Source organism: Triticum dicoccoides, chromosome 4A (assembly GCF_002162155.2).
Source record: "Triticum dicoccoides isolate Atlit2015 ecotype Zavitan chromosome 4A, WEW_v2.0, whole genome shotgun sequence".
Classification (NCBI taxonomy): domain Eukaryota; kingdom Viridiplantae; phylum Streptophyta; class Magnoliopsida; order Poales; family Poaceae; genus Triticum; species Triticum dicoccoides.
In genome coordinates, this window is record NC_041386.1 from 410,670,358 (window position 1) to 410,685,721 (window position 15,364).

At 47.3% G+C, this 15,364-nt stretch overlaps 1 protein-coding gene across 1 annotated transcript in view; it reads left to right on the forward strand.

Annotated features, from left to right (window-relative positions):
* LOC119283526 (putative 14-3-3-like protein GF14-H) overlaps positions 1–6,928 on the forward strand; it is a 52,353-nt gene extending 45,425 nt beyond the window's left edge. The window contains exon 6 of the mRNA XM_037563032.1: positions 6,873–6,928. Coding sequence (XP_037418929.1) covers positions 6,873–6,928 — 56 coding nt within the window. The remainder of the gene's footprint in view (positions 1–6,872) is intronic.
* The last annotated feature ends 8,436 nt before the right edge of the window (positions 6,929–15,364 follow it).

Genomic DNA, 15,364 nt, shown 5'->3' on the forward strand with positions numbered 1-15,364 from the left:
AAGTCCCCCACAATGAGCCATGGCTCGGAGTTAGGGGGAGCAATTTGTGTAATTTCATCAAGGAAATCCAGCTTCAGGGATTGGATCATGGGAGCGTAAACATTTGCGACTGTGATCGTCGATGGATGGGCGAGGGATTGTAAAGAGACCGAGGAGCAGTATGTCTGGTTGGCATGCGTAGAGATAGGGAGCGAGGAGGTCTTGGCCGCGGAGCAGACCACCAGCCGTGCCAGCGGCTAGTAAGGTGATGAACTTGTTGAGCGATCGTCGGTGGAAGGAGCAGATTTTTTGGTCATTGGGCGTAGCCGACTTGGTTTCTTGCAGAAGCAAAAGGTGAGGCTTAATTGCAGATAATTCAGATAGGACATCCTTACATTTGTCCATGTCACCTAGAACTGTAACATTCCAGGAACGCAATGACAGAGATGCATTACACATGGATAACTAGACACGACACCATTGGAAAGAAACTAAAATGCAGAGCCGAAATACAACGACCCACACGGCTATGGTAGAAGGGACACATGATCATCAGTTGGCATCACCAGCCACTGCAGAGGCCACGAGATCAATCTCCTCCCTAGAGGAGCCACAAAGATGGGCCAGGTAGGCAAGGGCCATTAGGGAGGTAGGGCCACAAAGATGGGCCAGGTAGGCAAGGGCAAGGAGAACATAACAAACACAACCAAACAATCGAAGAGTAGAATAATCAGGAGAATGATCAAAAAGACGCTCTAGAGGAATACCTCCTTGTAGAGAAGATGAGGGTTGAATGTTTATGAGATATGTGGCAGTGGAGATAGCCTCAGCCCAGAAATGGGGCGGAAGAGAGGCAGCAATCATCATCGCATGAGCTGTCTCAAGAAGGTGACAATGCTTGCGCTCAGCCACGCCATTTTGAGCGTGAGCACCGGGACAAGAGAACTGTGCAAGAGTACCTTGCTCAGCAAGAAAACCACGCAACATTTTGGAGATATACTCGCCAGCAGAATCAGCACGAAACACACGAATAGGTGTAGAGAACTGAGTGTGGACCATGGCGGCAAAACGCTTATAAATAGAGAGAACCTCACTACGAGAAGACATGAAGTAAAGCCAAGTGTAGCGAGAGAAATCATCTATAAAAATAATATAGTATCGATGGCCCCCTTTTGAAGCGAAGGGAGCCGGTCCCCACACATCGGAATGAACTAAATCAAAAGGGCGTTGAGACACTGACTCACTAGTAGGATAAGGTAACTGAACTTGTTTACCAAGCCTACAACCCTGACACTGCAAAGAGACATCTCCTGAGATAGGCCCCAGAAGACCACGGCGAACTAAAGATGATAGCCGAGCCACAAAGGTGACCAAGTCAATGATGCCACTGCTGGAAGGAGCTGGTAGCTGAAGCGGCAAAGGCAGATGTACTGGCTAGTGTGGTGGCAGCGGAAGGAACATGAAGCCAGTCTAACTCCCAAAGCCCCTGGGAGTCAAGGCGGCGAGGGCCAACCCCAACCACGGCCTTCGTGTGACGATCCTGGACAGTGCAAGAATCAACGTCAAGAATGACGCGACAACCAGAATCAGTAAGCTGACTTGCAGAAAATAAGTTCATGGTAAGGCGAGGAACATGAGAAACATCTGGGACTTGAAATGAAGAAGTGGAAAGAATGCCTCGACTAGCAACAGGAAGAGGAGTACCATTAGCAGTAAGAACATTAATAGGGAAATCAAGAGATCTAAGAAAGGACAATACAGAGGAATCAGAAGACATATGAAATGAAGCTCCAGAATCCAGAACCCATGGGCATGTACCTGACTGTGTAGATGGTGGTCGCTCAACACTAGAAGCACCAGTCATAGAGCCTGCAGTACCTGTCGAAGTACCTGAAGCAGCAAGCAGACGCTTAAGCTTCATAATATCTTGCTCGGTCAAGGAGACAGTAGACAACGTCGAGGAAGAAGCACGAGTCCCAATAGAGGAATTGTGCTCCCTATTACGCATATCATGCTTCTTCTTGAAGCAATCAGACTCGGGGTGACCATCCCTGTTGCAGTAGCCACAATGAGTACGAGGATGAGAGCGGCCCTCACGAGTGTGGCCCTCACTACCAGGAGTGGGTAGTAGCGGCAGAGCACTGGAGCGATAGGATACTGGTGGAGTAGTAGCTTGAGTCGCAAGCACAGAAGGAACCTGAAGCAGACCGGCACCACGTAGGCGAGTCTCCTCAGCACGAAGCTCAGAAAGCACCTCAGAAATAGGAACACGACCACGAGCAAACAACTGAGCACGTCAAGGCTCAAACTCACCACGGAGTCGCGATAAGAACTCATAGACGCGCTGAAACTCCAAGTCTGATCTCAGTCTGGCAACATGGGCAAGTGCCACAAATAGCAGTGCGAAGAGAGTCAAGCTGGCGCCAGATAGCAGAACTCTGAGTGTAGAACTCATCAATAGTGGAGTCTCCCTGCTGAAGAGCATGCTCCTGACGGACCACAGACAAGTAGAGAGCATCACCAAAGGGCTGATAACGCTGGCGAAAATGAGTCCACATCTCAAAGACAGTACTGAGACCCATAAACTCGGAAGCAAACTGAGGAAGAACACTGGAAGTGAGGACAGCCGTAGCGCGAGCATCATCATCACACCACTGAGTGTAAGCAGTCAAATCATCACGATAAACGAAAAGAGCATCCGAATAATCCAAGACCTGTTGGTCATAAGCAGCAGCCGCATCATCAGCAGCAACCCTGGCTGCAGCCCTATCATCATCAGAAGCATCTACAGCGAGAGCTGGTGGCGTCGGCGATGGAGTAGGAGCCACAGGAGGGACTGGGCGCGGAGGACAGGGGACCTCACCGGCAAGAACGCCTCAGAGACGAAGGCCACGCATGTGAATGTGCATGAAGGCAACAAACTCGGCATAATTAGCCCCATCAAATATCACTGGGCAGCAAGGGATGGCGACATAGCTTGATGATGATGAAGACATGCTGCTCCTTTTCTATCTCTCTCTATCTTTTTTTTAATGCAAAGGCCACCCGAAGAGCCCACTTCAGTTAACTGTATATGCAGACGGGGAGATAACAAACAAATAGCAGCACAGGAGCACGGGAACCACCGGACCAATCAGCCAGAGAGCAGTCAAAGAGGTCACGGCCTGGAGAAGGCAGCCGGAGTGACGGGTAGCTCGATCCGGGATGGCGGTCGAAACAGAAGCAAGTGCAGCGGCCGGCGTCCCGATCTGGAGTGAGTGCAGCAGCGGACGTCTCGTTCAGGAGCTGGCGGCGGATGAGACCCAGGCAACCCTGCGTCCCCGTGTTGCGGGCGTCCTGCGTCAGGAGCCGGCGGCGGCGGCGGATGTCCCCGCGACCCCGCGTCAGGAGCCGGCGGCGGCGGATGTGCCCCCGGGACCCCGTGTCACAGCTCAGCGGCTTGCGTCCCGCGTCAGGAGCCGGAGGCGGAGGTGCCCCAGCGACTCCGCGTTGCAGCACGGGTGGATCAGACAGACTCGATCTAGAGGAATCTACCAAGTGGGTGGCGCAGCGCGATGCAGATATCTTCAGGCAGAGAAGTTGACCAGGCAGATGACTCGAACCATATGCTTGGAAAAATATGTGCGTAGGAAAAACCAAGCGGCAGATGGATTGGAAAGCGGCAGGCAGCAGCCAGAGTAGAGAAGGAGACCACGGCAGTGGGTCAAGCACGAGTTGCGCGTGCTAAAAAAAGACCTAGGCTCTAATACCATGACATGAATATGCAACTTGTATTACTAGAAGGCCAAAGCCAGCATATATACACATACATTAGGATGCCAAAAGGCTACAAGAGAATGCCAAGAGACTAGAATACAAAAGGCCAAAAGACATTAGTAATATAACTCTAACATCTTACTCGTTCTTTGTGTTGGAGGGCAACGATCCTCGAGGCTCTAGGGGCGGTTGGACTGACCTAGGGCAGCCCATAGCCGCCACACTCCCAGATAGGGTCTCTCCCTGGCGTTTGGGGTTTCAGACTCAAAAGTTCTCACCGGCGTGTCTTGCGTATCGCGCTCCCGGTGTGGCCCCTCCGACGATGTTGTCTTGCGTATCGTGCTCGAGGCTAGGGGTACACGGTGACACGTTTGTGTGCTAACAACCTTGTAATTCTGCACAAGCAAGTGAGCAATGTCTTGCGAAATTGAATAGTGATTATGTTTTGGCTTGTTTTATCATCCTGTCCAATAGTGTTCAGTACGTCATCTCAAGAAGAGTAGTACCTTCCATGTTTTGTTTTGCCACTCTAGCTAACCAAATCATTGCTCCTAGTATGCTGCATGAAAAGATCCTTTTGCACCAGAAATTATGCCGTATATGACAAATTGATAGTTACTTGCAAGTTACCTAGATTCTTAATAGTTGGTTCAGGTTTGATCATCGGAGTTACTAAAAACATATCAAGAGAGTTGTACTTTTTTTCTTCAAAAAGGAGGCTATCCCCCGGCCTCTAGATCAGAACGATGCATGCGGCCAATTTATTAATAAGCAAATAGTTTAACACAGTCTCCAAGCCTCAAAAAGTAAAAACGCTAACATAGAGCTAAAAACAGGAAATCGGGACAACCACAACCGGCGGCATAAAAAAGATAGGAAACTAAACACCTGTCCTATTACATGACCGCCATCCAAACCGGTTGAAGATATCCCGCGCTACCGTCTCCCAGCGGATAGACCCAGTAACCATACGCTCCCTACGCTCCCTGGCATCCATGGGAATGAGTAGCGACCACATACGGAGCAGCGTAGTGGCCCGGAAGATAACCTGCAAGAAATGAATATTTGTTGTTCTGTTAAAAACCAAATCGTTCCTGCAGTTCCATATAGCCCATAATAAAGCACATATGCCTACACGGATGTGTCTCGTTGTTTCTATCTCAACTCCATTTAGCCACGTCCCAAATAACGCGTGGATGCTAGTAGGAGGAGCAATGTTAAACGCTATATGGACAGACCACCATAAAATTTTGGCCATTGGGCACTCAAGAAAGAGGTATTTGACATCATGATCACAGAAGCTACACCTTCGAAATCCTGACCAGTTACATTTTGCCAAATTGTCCTTAGTGAGAAGGACTTGTTTGTGGACAAACCACATGAACACTTTAATTCTTAAGGGCACTTTGACTTTCCAAATATGCACCGATCGAGGGATAGAGGCCGAGTTGATAATATCCAAATACATGGAGTTTACCGAAAACACTCCATTCCTGGTTAGTTTCCAACTGATCTGGCTGTTGAGAAAGGTGGACATCCATCAATCTTCTAACTAGATGAAGCCAAGCTTCCCAAAGGTTTCCCACTAACGCCCTTCTGAATTGAATATTTAGAGGATTGGACTGTAATATTGTTGGAACATAAGCATCTCTACGCTGAACAATATTATAGAGACAAGGGTATTGGATAGCCAGAGGCGTCTCCCCTAGCCACGTATCCTCCTAGAATCTCGTGGAAGTACCATTGCCAACGATAAATTTTGTCCTGTGGAAGAAGGCTGATTTCACTCTCATCAGTCCTTTCCAAAAAGGCGAATTGGTTGGTCTGACCGTCACCTGTGATAAGGTCTTACAATGCAGGTACTTATTACGCAGAATCTGGGCCCATGTGGCATTGGTCTCTACAGATAACTTGTACAGCCACTTGCTGAGTAAGCACCTGTTCTTCACCTCTAAATTTTCGATGCCAATACCACCTTGGTCCTTCTGCCTACAGATAATATCCCATTTAGCAAGTCTGTATTTCCGTTTTAACTCGTCGCTCTGCCAGGAAAAACGCGATCGATAGAAGTACAATCTTTTCCGTACCCCTACTAGTACCTCAAAGAAGGACAGGAGAAACATTGGCTTACTCGTGAGCACTGAATTAGTGAGAATTAGTCGGCCTCCATATGACATAAGTTTGCCCTTCCAGCAACTTAGTTTCTTTTCAAATCGATCTTCAATGCACTTCCATTCTTTGTTAGAGAGCTTGCAATGGTGAATCGGTATGCCCGGATATGTGAAAGGCAGCGAGCCCAACCCACATCCAAACAATTGTTTGTAAGCTTCTTGTTCGTCTTTAGCTCTTCCAAAGCAGAACAATTCACTTTTATGGAAGTTAATCTTTAACCCCGACAACTGCTCGAATAAGCATAACACAAGCTTCATATTTCTTGCTTTCGCCAAATCATGCTCCATGAAGATGATAGTGTCATCCGCGTATTGTAGAATGGACGCTCCACCATCCACTAGATGTGGGACGAGACCACCTACTTGGCCATTTTCTTTAGCTCTTCCTATCAAAATTGTAACATGTCTACCACTATGTTGAACAAGATAGGTGACATCGGGTCTCCCTGTCTTAGACCCTTGTGTGTCCGGAAATAATGACCTATATCATCATTCACTTTTATTTCAACACTGCCTTTTTGCGTAAAAGAGTCTACCTGCTTTCTCCAGGATTGATCGAATCCTTTCAATCGCAAGGCCTGCTGAAGAAATGGCCACTTAATCTTATCGTACGCTTTCTCAAAATTCACCTTAAAAACCACCCCATCTAGTTTTTTTGTGTGGATCTCATGGAGCATTTCATGAAGGACCACAACCCCTTCAAGGATGTTTCTGTCCGCATGAAAGCAGTTTGAGATGGTTGCACCACATTGTGTGCAATCTGCGTCAGCCTGTTAGTCCCCACCTTGTACTTGAGATGCTGATGTTGATTCCTCCGTTTTGCTGGTGTCAGAAATATCCACCAACATTAATCTTTCTATGGTCAATGTCTAGTCTTTTGACAGTAACGAGTTGACCACAATTCTGGAGCCATGTCTCTGATTTAACGCTTGACAATCAAAATCATGGTCTCTTTTATTTTGCCAGGTGAAACCTCGAAGGATAGCGACATCGATTTTGAGGTAACATTCTCATTCCTGTGACATCCATTTGGACCCTTAGAAAAATTATATGCATTTGAAAGGTTTGTAAGTACGGTGGGGAATATAAATAATCCATTGCAGGAAATAATAATATCTAGAACCTCACATATAGTGATATTTCCATTTTAAAAAAATGGATCTTATACAACAGTAAAACTTTCATGGTCCGATACTTATCTGCAGCGAAGTTATGAACCGATGCACATCTGAAAAGTATCCACTTACAGCTTGTTTTGAACATGAAACTCATCGGCCAGCTACAAGGTTTTTGAGTCGATGAGTCGACGAGTCGCTCGGGGGGAGCGACTCTAGACTAGTCGTGACTAGTCTAGACTCATGGTCGATGATTCGACATGCGACGAGTCGACGTGAGTTAAGCAGTAGAAAGTAGGTACAATAAAGCCAACCTTGTTCTTGAGTGGTTCCAATTCAGCCCTCAACTCTTCATCATGCACAACCACCCTTGTTCATGCACAACCAGGGGAGGAGCAGACCACCAGCAGCAGCAACAACAACAACCAGGGGAGGAGAGGAGGAGCAGACCACCAGCAGCAGAAACCAGGGGATGAGGGGAGGAGCAGACCAGCAGCAACAACCAAGGGAGGAGGGGAGGAGCAGACCAGCAGCAGCAACCAGGGGAGGAGCAGCAAGCCAGCAACCACGGCGGCCGCCGCCAAGAAGAGGGTTGGGCCGGGGGGAGGGGAACAGGTTCGATCTAGGTTTCCAGAGGGATGGTTCGATGCAGTAAAAAACATATGACAGGTGGGACCCAAAAAAGTCGAGTCGTTCGACCCAGAGGACACGACTAGTCATGACTAGTTTTTTTGAAACGTTAGTCGTGACTAGTCGAGACTAGTTGCTCGAGTAGCTCGACTCATCCCGTGAGTCGAGTCTCCAGGCTGAGTCGACCTTGCCAGTGCGACTCATAGACTAGTCGACGACTAGTCGAGCGACTCGAAAACAGAGGCCAGCTATTGAAACTAGAATTATGGAAATAGAGGTACAGTTAATGTTAGTATAGTCGGGTGAATCATCAAGGAAGTATTCTGCCTCCGTTCTGTTGATGTAATTAATGAACCCTTTGCAATATTCTCCCCCCCTTCTGTGACGTAGCGCGTATAGATTTTCTGAAAAGTTAAACTTTGACCAAGTTTATAGAGAAAACTATTTATATCTACAATATCAAATATATAAAATATGAAACTACATCTTATGATGAATCTAAAGATATATGGTTGGCATTCTAGGTGTAAATGTTTTTCTCCTACTTCTGTTTGTGAGGTTTGACTTTTCAAAAATTCTATATGCATTACATTATGGAATGGAGGGAGTAGATAATGTGCACTTTAGCTCTTGTGTAAATCTGTTGTGGCAAGTTATCTGCAAGTCCTTGTTTATCTCAAAACTGCAATATGTCTACGAGCAAGCAGAAGTACGATACCTGCAAATTCGTCTGATCACACTATGTCTGATCACTATGCTGATGCTGACATGTTGTTAGATCCTGTTGGTTTTGTGACAATGCGCTGATACAATTTTCTGACATTTTAGGAGGGATAACTGGAATGTGCTCAAGGCCCCCCTGCATGGATGTGTGCAAAATAACCAGAACATAATGGTACCAAACCTGCTAGACACTGTTGGTTTTTGTGACAATGCGCTGATACAATTTTCTGACATTTTAGCAGGGATAACTGGAATGTGCTTCAAGGCTCCCTCCCTAGCACGTATGTGTGCGAAATGACCAGAACATAATGCTACCATTGAAATCGCCCCAAAGTGCCTTGCCTACTATGCAACTTGTTAGTTGTTCTGGGGTCCTCGCTTGGTGTTTTCCTAGGCTTTCCACAGTATGGATTGGTAACCATGTGCTCAGCATTGCTCATGTTTTGAGAGCTTGGAGCAGTGACCATCCACCTTTGATGCTTTTGTTTCTAGTTTTCCTCCATGCGTATTAAGCGTTGCTGTATACTGGGAGCTATATGTAACTAGTAGTATCTCTGCTATCAATGACGAAAAACTGCCTTTTTTTTACTTGAAATGTTTCAGCCAACTTTTAGATGAGTTTGAAATCTTGTGGAAAGTGTATGTTTGGTTAGCGCATCTACAACCGAACTCTCAAACCCTCCTACACGTCCAGGCGGACAACTTGGTCATCGCCTGGACTGGAAAATGCCACCCAATAGGACCCTCCAAAGCCAATCTAAATGTCCGGGCTGTTACGGACCTCTCAAACCTAGTTCATATGTGGGGTAGATATGAAGATGCATGGACGAGTCCACCACGTTGGATCCGAGAGGCTAGACGCATCCCAAATTGTCCCCAACCTAGGGTTCATACTTTCGCTAGTGATAGTTAGATCATATGGCAATCCCTCAATGTGCGAGAAAAAATCACTCCCAAATTCTTATCTAGTGAAGAATATAAGACGAAATTGTTTGTAGGGTACGAAACCACATCAAAGTTATTTTTTTTCGATCGATCTATCGAGCTATCCTTATAAGTGTCACAAACAGCCCAAGAGTTTGTACTAAAATAACATCATATGATACACATCAACCAACTCTAATGTCACCTAGATACTTTAATGTCACCACGAGTATCCGTGAGTTGATTATACGATATGCATTAAACAACTTCAGATTCATAATACTCAATCCAACACAAAGAATGCCCAAGATTTCTACCGGAGAAACAAAGATGAAAACATGCATCAACCCTTATGCATAGATTACCCCAATGTCACTTCGGAAATCCACGGGTTGAGTGCCAAGACATACATCAAGTGCTCTCAAATCCATAAAAGTATTCAACCCGATAAAATTGTTTACGAAAAAGCTTGCATTTGCCTCTTGAGTTAGAATATAAAGCATATTGGGCAATTAAAGAACTCAACTATGATCTCAAACTTGCCGGTGAAAAGAGGTTATTTGATATTAGCTCATTAGATGAATGGAGAACCCAAACTTATGAAAATGTCAAATTATTTAGAAAAAAAGTTAAAAGGTGGCATGACAAAAGAATCCAAAAGGGTGAATTCAAAGTTGGAGAATATATTATTTTGTTCAAATCTCATTTCAGATTCTTTGCAGGAAAACTTTTCTCCAAATGGGAAGGAAGTTATGCTATCGAAGAAGTTTATCGCTTTGGAGCTATCAAAATAAATAATGCCGTGGGGACTAACCCGAAGGTTGTCAATGGGCAAAGAATAAAACATTATATCTCAGATACGCCCATTAATGTTGAAAGTAATATTATCTAAACTTTGACACCGGAAGAACACATGGAAAAACCTTCCAGAACACTCCAGAATCATGAAAAAGAGGAGGTACGTGATACGGTAAGTAAACAGACTCTGAAAAATCCGTAAAAATATTTTTTGTCAGTTTTGGAATATTATAAAAATTAGTAAAATAAGAAACAACCAGGAAGGCAAGCCTGATGGGCACAAGACATTAGGTCGCGCCTAGCTTGCCAGCCGTGCCTAGGTGGGTTGTGCCCACCTCGGGTACCTTTCGGACTCTATTTTTCTCCTATTTTCTTGTTTCCCAAAATAAAAAATCTTTATATACCCTCGAACATATTGATCACAGTATGTCGGAGAAATCTTATGTTCCTCTTTCTTGCTATTTTCCGAGGGATCTAGATCGCCATGGCCGTTTCGAGCTCCTCTAAGGACAGGTTCTTCGAGAACGTCATCAACCCGTATTTGCGAGAGATGATGCAACACCCTCAAGCCATCGAGATGCGTGAGGGGGTGCTCCACATCCGCGACATCTAGGGTCCCAAGGGGACGGGGACCGTGGATGCCAGACTCGAAGCTATGGAGCAAGAAGTCTTCAAGTGCAAGGATATCGTGGAACGTGGACTCGGTACCAATCACCTCATGATCCAGGACTATACCCGTGATCTTAAGGTGGATGACAAATCCATGAAGGGCATCATCTTCTCCTTCAACGAGCAAATCATCTTTCTGGAAAGCAAAATCTACGATCTCCAAAACCAAGTCTTTGAATACGAGGCAAGGTTTAAAGGTATGAGTTTGGCTGCCAATTCTAGGACTCGCGAGACTCACTCCACCTCTTATGATGGTCAGCCCTTTTCATGGAAACCGAAAGATAAGATCGCTACTACCTCATCACCACCAAAGGAGACTTCTGCCCTCCTGTGCGGTCGTGTTGTATGTAATCTGAGGGTTGACCAGTCGTCGGCTTCTGCCCTCACGTAGGTAGTACGGAGGTGTTCGGGATGGAATCTAAACAATCTTGATCCAATTATATGGTCCTTGAAGGAGTTGTTTAGTGCAGCGAACAAGGCAATCAGACTGTACGGCTTAAACACCCTCACTTAGCTATATGAGTTTTATAATAAAGTGTGGGCGCAGCCACTGGTTCGAACCAGAGTGCTGTCAGCATTTGATCGGGAAGTGCCGATCTTTCGCATAATGCGGAAAAAATCTCCAACGATTTGTAACCATCGAACAGCTGACCGGCTCTCACCGTATCATGACAATCAGTTTTCGTCTTTCTTTACTTAGGCGCTCATCTGGTCAAGGCTAGGGCACAATCGTAGTAGTTCTCCCTTTACTACCCTAGCCGATTTAGCGGAACGTAGGGTAGCAAGCATAGGAGCCGGGCAACCCAACTATTGACCAAAAACATGATTCAGAGCCAATGTATATAATGCTAAGTTCGGGGTGCCGAACCTATCTTTAAGGATTGTTCGGACTTTGTTGCCGTATCGTGGGGTGATGGGGAGCCCCTGGCAAATATGAAACGTTCCAGAGTGTACGGTTGCTAGGAAATAAGTAATTTAAAGGAAAACAGAGGGAGAACAGAGATAGGATCTTGGGCCCTTAAACTTGGATCATGAACTATTTCCATTATAGTTGGGTTAATTCGTCCAAGCACATTGGTACAAAATAATGCAATAAGCAACCGGCTATTTGATATGCCGCGACCAAAGGCGAGTTGCGTGTGGGTCCTGAAAACGGATAGAGTAATCGTTTAGTTAGCCTCTAGGGCTTCCCATGTACGCCTATGCTCCGTGTCAATTTGGTGTGTTTATCCTTTGACAGTATCATTAATCAGGCCGTCGAAGGAGGCCCGCATAAGAGAAACCTGAAAAAAGGGAAAAGGATATAGTAAAGTTATATGTGTGTCTGGGATCCGTCGATGTCCATGGAATTTTGAGTGCGTAATTATGTATGCGTGGTACGAATACCACTACTTCATCTGGACTGGGACGGAGGCCGAATTGCTAATCGAGCTCTTGACGAGCCGCGATGTCCTGTTGCAGTGTAGTCCGGAAACCTCTTAATGATGTCCAGGGGCTCGGCAGTCGTACTATGGTGCTGCTTGAGAAGGCCGCTCTGTACCTCTATTGCTAGGGCGGCGGTGTGCTCCTCTGTTCGGAGGGAGCGTTCAGTATTGCCATTGACTATTATGGCGCCGCGTGGATCGGACATCTTGAGCTTGAGATAAGCATAGTGTGGTACTGCGTTGAATCTAGCAAACGCGGTTCATCCGAGCAGTGTGTGGTAGCCGCTGCGGAAGGGGACGATATCGAAGATTAACTCTTCGCTTCGGAAGTTGTCCGAAGAACCGAAGACCACCTCCAGCGTGATTGAGCCTGTACAGCGGGCCTCTACGCCTGGTATGACTTCTTTAAAGGTAGTCTTTGTTGGTTTGATTTGTGAGGGGTTAATGTCCATCTTCCGCATTATGTCCTGATAAAGCATGTTGAGGCTGCTACCACCGCCCATCAGGACACGTGTTAGGTGAAACCCGTCAATAATTGGGTCGAGGACTAGTGCGGCTGAACTGCCATGGCGGATACTAGTTGGGTGATCTCGACGATCGAAGGTGATCGGGAACGACGACCACAAATTGAATTTTGGGGCAACTGGCTCTACCGCATAGACGTCCCTAAGTGCCCGCTTGTGCTCCCTTTTGGGGATGTGTGTAGCGTATATCATGTTCACCGTTTTGACTTGAGGGGAAAATTTCTTCTGCCCCCCAGTGTTCGGCTGCTGGGGCTCTTCGTCCTCGTCCTTACTTTGTGATCCCTTTTCTTTGTTTTCGGCATTTAACTTGCCAGCCTGTTTGAAAAACCAACAGTCTCTGTTGGTGTGATTGGCTTGTTTATCTGGGGTACCATGTATCTGGCACGGACGATCGAGTATGCGATCCAGGCTGGATGGTCTCTCACTGTTCCTTTTATAGGGCTTCTTTCGTTGGCTGGACTTGGAGCCACTGAATCCGGCATTAACGGTGGTGTCATCGGTGTTGTCGCCATTGCTTCGGTGTTTGTGTCTGTTGCATCGGAGCTTGCCGGAGCTGTTCTTGGCCTCGGAGGGGCCTGTCTCGCTGGCTGTGTTTTTACTACGAGCCAGCTAGCTGTCCTCACCCGTGCAAAAGCGGGTCATGAGTGCCGTAAGGGCTGCCATGGACTTCGGCATTTCTTGGCCATGGTGGCGTGCTAGCCATTCGTCACGGATGCTGTGTTTAAAGGCCGCTAGGGCTTTGGCGTCCGAACAGTCAACAATCTTGTTCTTTTTGGTTAGGAACCTAGTCCAGAATTTTCTGGCTGATTCTCCAGGTTGTTGAACTATGTGGCTTAAGTCATCGGCATCGGGTGGCCGGACATATGTACCTTGGAAGTTGTCAAGGAAGGCCTCTTCCAAGTCGTCCCAGCTGCCGATGGAATTCTCGGGCAGGCTATTTAGCCAGTGTCATGCTGGCCCTTTGAGTTCTAGTGGGAGGTATTTGATGGCGTGGAGGTCGTCTCCACGGGCCATGTGGATGTGGAGAATAAGGTCCTCAATCCATACTGCGGGATCGGTTGTTCCGTCGTATGATTCAATATTGATGGGCTTGAACCCCTCGGGAAATTCGTGATCCAGCACCTCATCTGTGAAGCAGAGAGGGTGTGCGGCGCCTCTATATCAGGCCGCGTCACGGCGCACCTCCGATGAAGTCCATCTGCGGTTATCGGCCCGGGTGTGACTAGGTTTGTCACGTCCGAATAGGTAGCCATCATCCTGAGTCGGGGAGCGTCCTCACGATCCGTAGATTGATCTGGTGTGTCCTACTCTACTGTCCAGATCCTGCCGAAGGTTGTATGTATGGTCCTGAGATGTTCTCTCCCTGTTTTTGCGAGGCGGTGGTGTGGGCTGTTGTTCAGCCTGAGTTGCCGTTTTATCCCGACCGCGAGGTGGTCGGTCCGCCGCACTACCCCGACCACGTGGTGGTCGGTCCGCATTGCGTGAGGGAGGTATGGGATCTGGTGCTTCCTCATCGAACTGAGGTAGCAGTCTGCGCTTCGGGTAACTCTTGTCTGGGCGCTCGAGGCCATATTCTTCGGCTGCCAGGATATCCGTCCACCTGTCAATGAGCAGGCCGTATTCTGGGTGCTCGAGGCCGTATTCTTCGACTGCTTGGAGCTGCTGCTTCTTCTTCAGGCTTCTTGCAGTGGCTATTAGCCGGCGCTTGAAACACTCCTGCTTGAGGGGTGCCTCAGGCACGATGAAGTCCTTATTGCCGAGACTCTCATCATCCTCGGAGACTGGATGATAACTATCATCATCTGGATCATTGGGCATGGCCTGTTTATCAGGGTTATCTTGCCCGTTGTCTTGTTCCTCCTGTTCGGACGCAGCCCCGACAGGATCTTCATGATTTTCAGCGTCGCCCGGAGTACTATTTTCTCCGGTGCCAGTGTCATCATCTTTTGAGCGACGAGGCTTAGAGCGGCGTTTAGGGAGCCGGCGCTTGGACTGTGTCTTAGAAGGTTTATTCGCAACTGGATCTCCTTTGTTATCGTCACTAGCTTTTTTAGGTGTGTCGACCATGTACACATTGTACGAAAGAGGTGGTCGTCCAACGTCTAGTAAATGGTGGGTCTTGGCCTTGCTCCTGGTCGGCATCGTCGTCCATACCGTCGATGTCTTCGGAGCCGTAATCAAGCACGTCGGTTAAGTCATCAACAGTGGCTATGAAGTGGGTAGCGGGTGGGAAGCAAAATTTCCCATCATCAGCCTCTGGCTCGAACCGAACATAGTTTGGCTATGAGTCCTTCTCCAAGGACAAGTTCTTTAAAGAGTTTAGCACATCACCCAAAGGTGAGTGCTGGAAGATGTCTGCGGTGCTAAATTTGAAAATCGATAACCAATCCAGCTCGGTGTCTGCAGGCGTACCCAGTTTGGGACTTATAGCCGGAGACGAGTCCGGAGTTCCATTTCCACAAATATTGCGGGGTGCCGGGTCAGTGTGCAGCTCCAATGCCGCAGACTAGGTGGCCCCGGATGGCACGATCTGCTCCAATTCTAAGGCCGTTGCAGAAACAAGGACCATCTCCTGAATGTGATCCGATGATAGATTTAATTCATGTTCATCGGGGCGAGGGGGAGCCATCGCTGCAGTCTCAAATCTATTG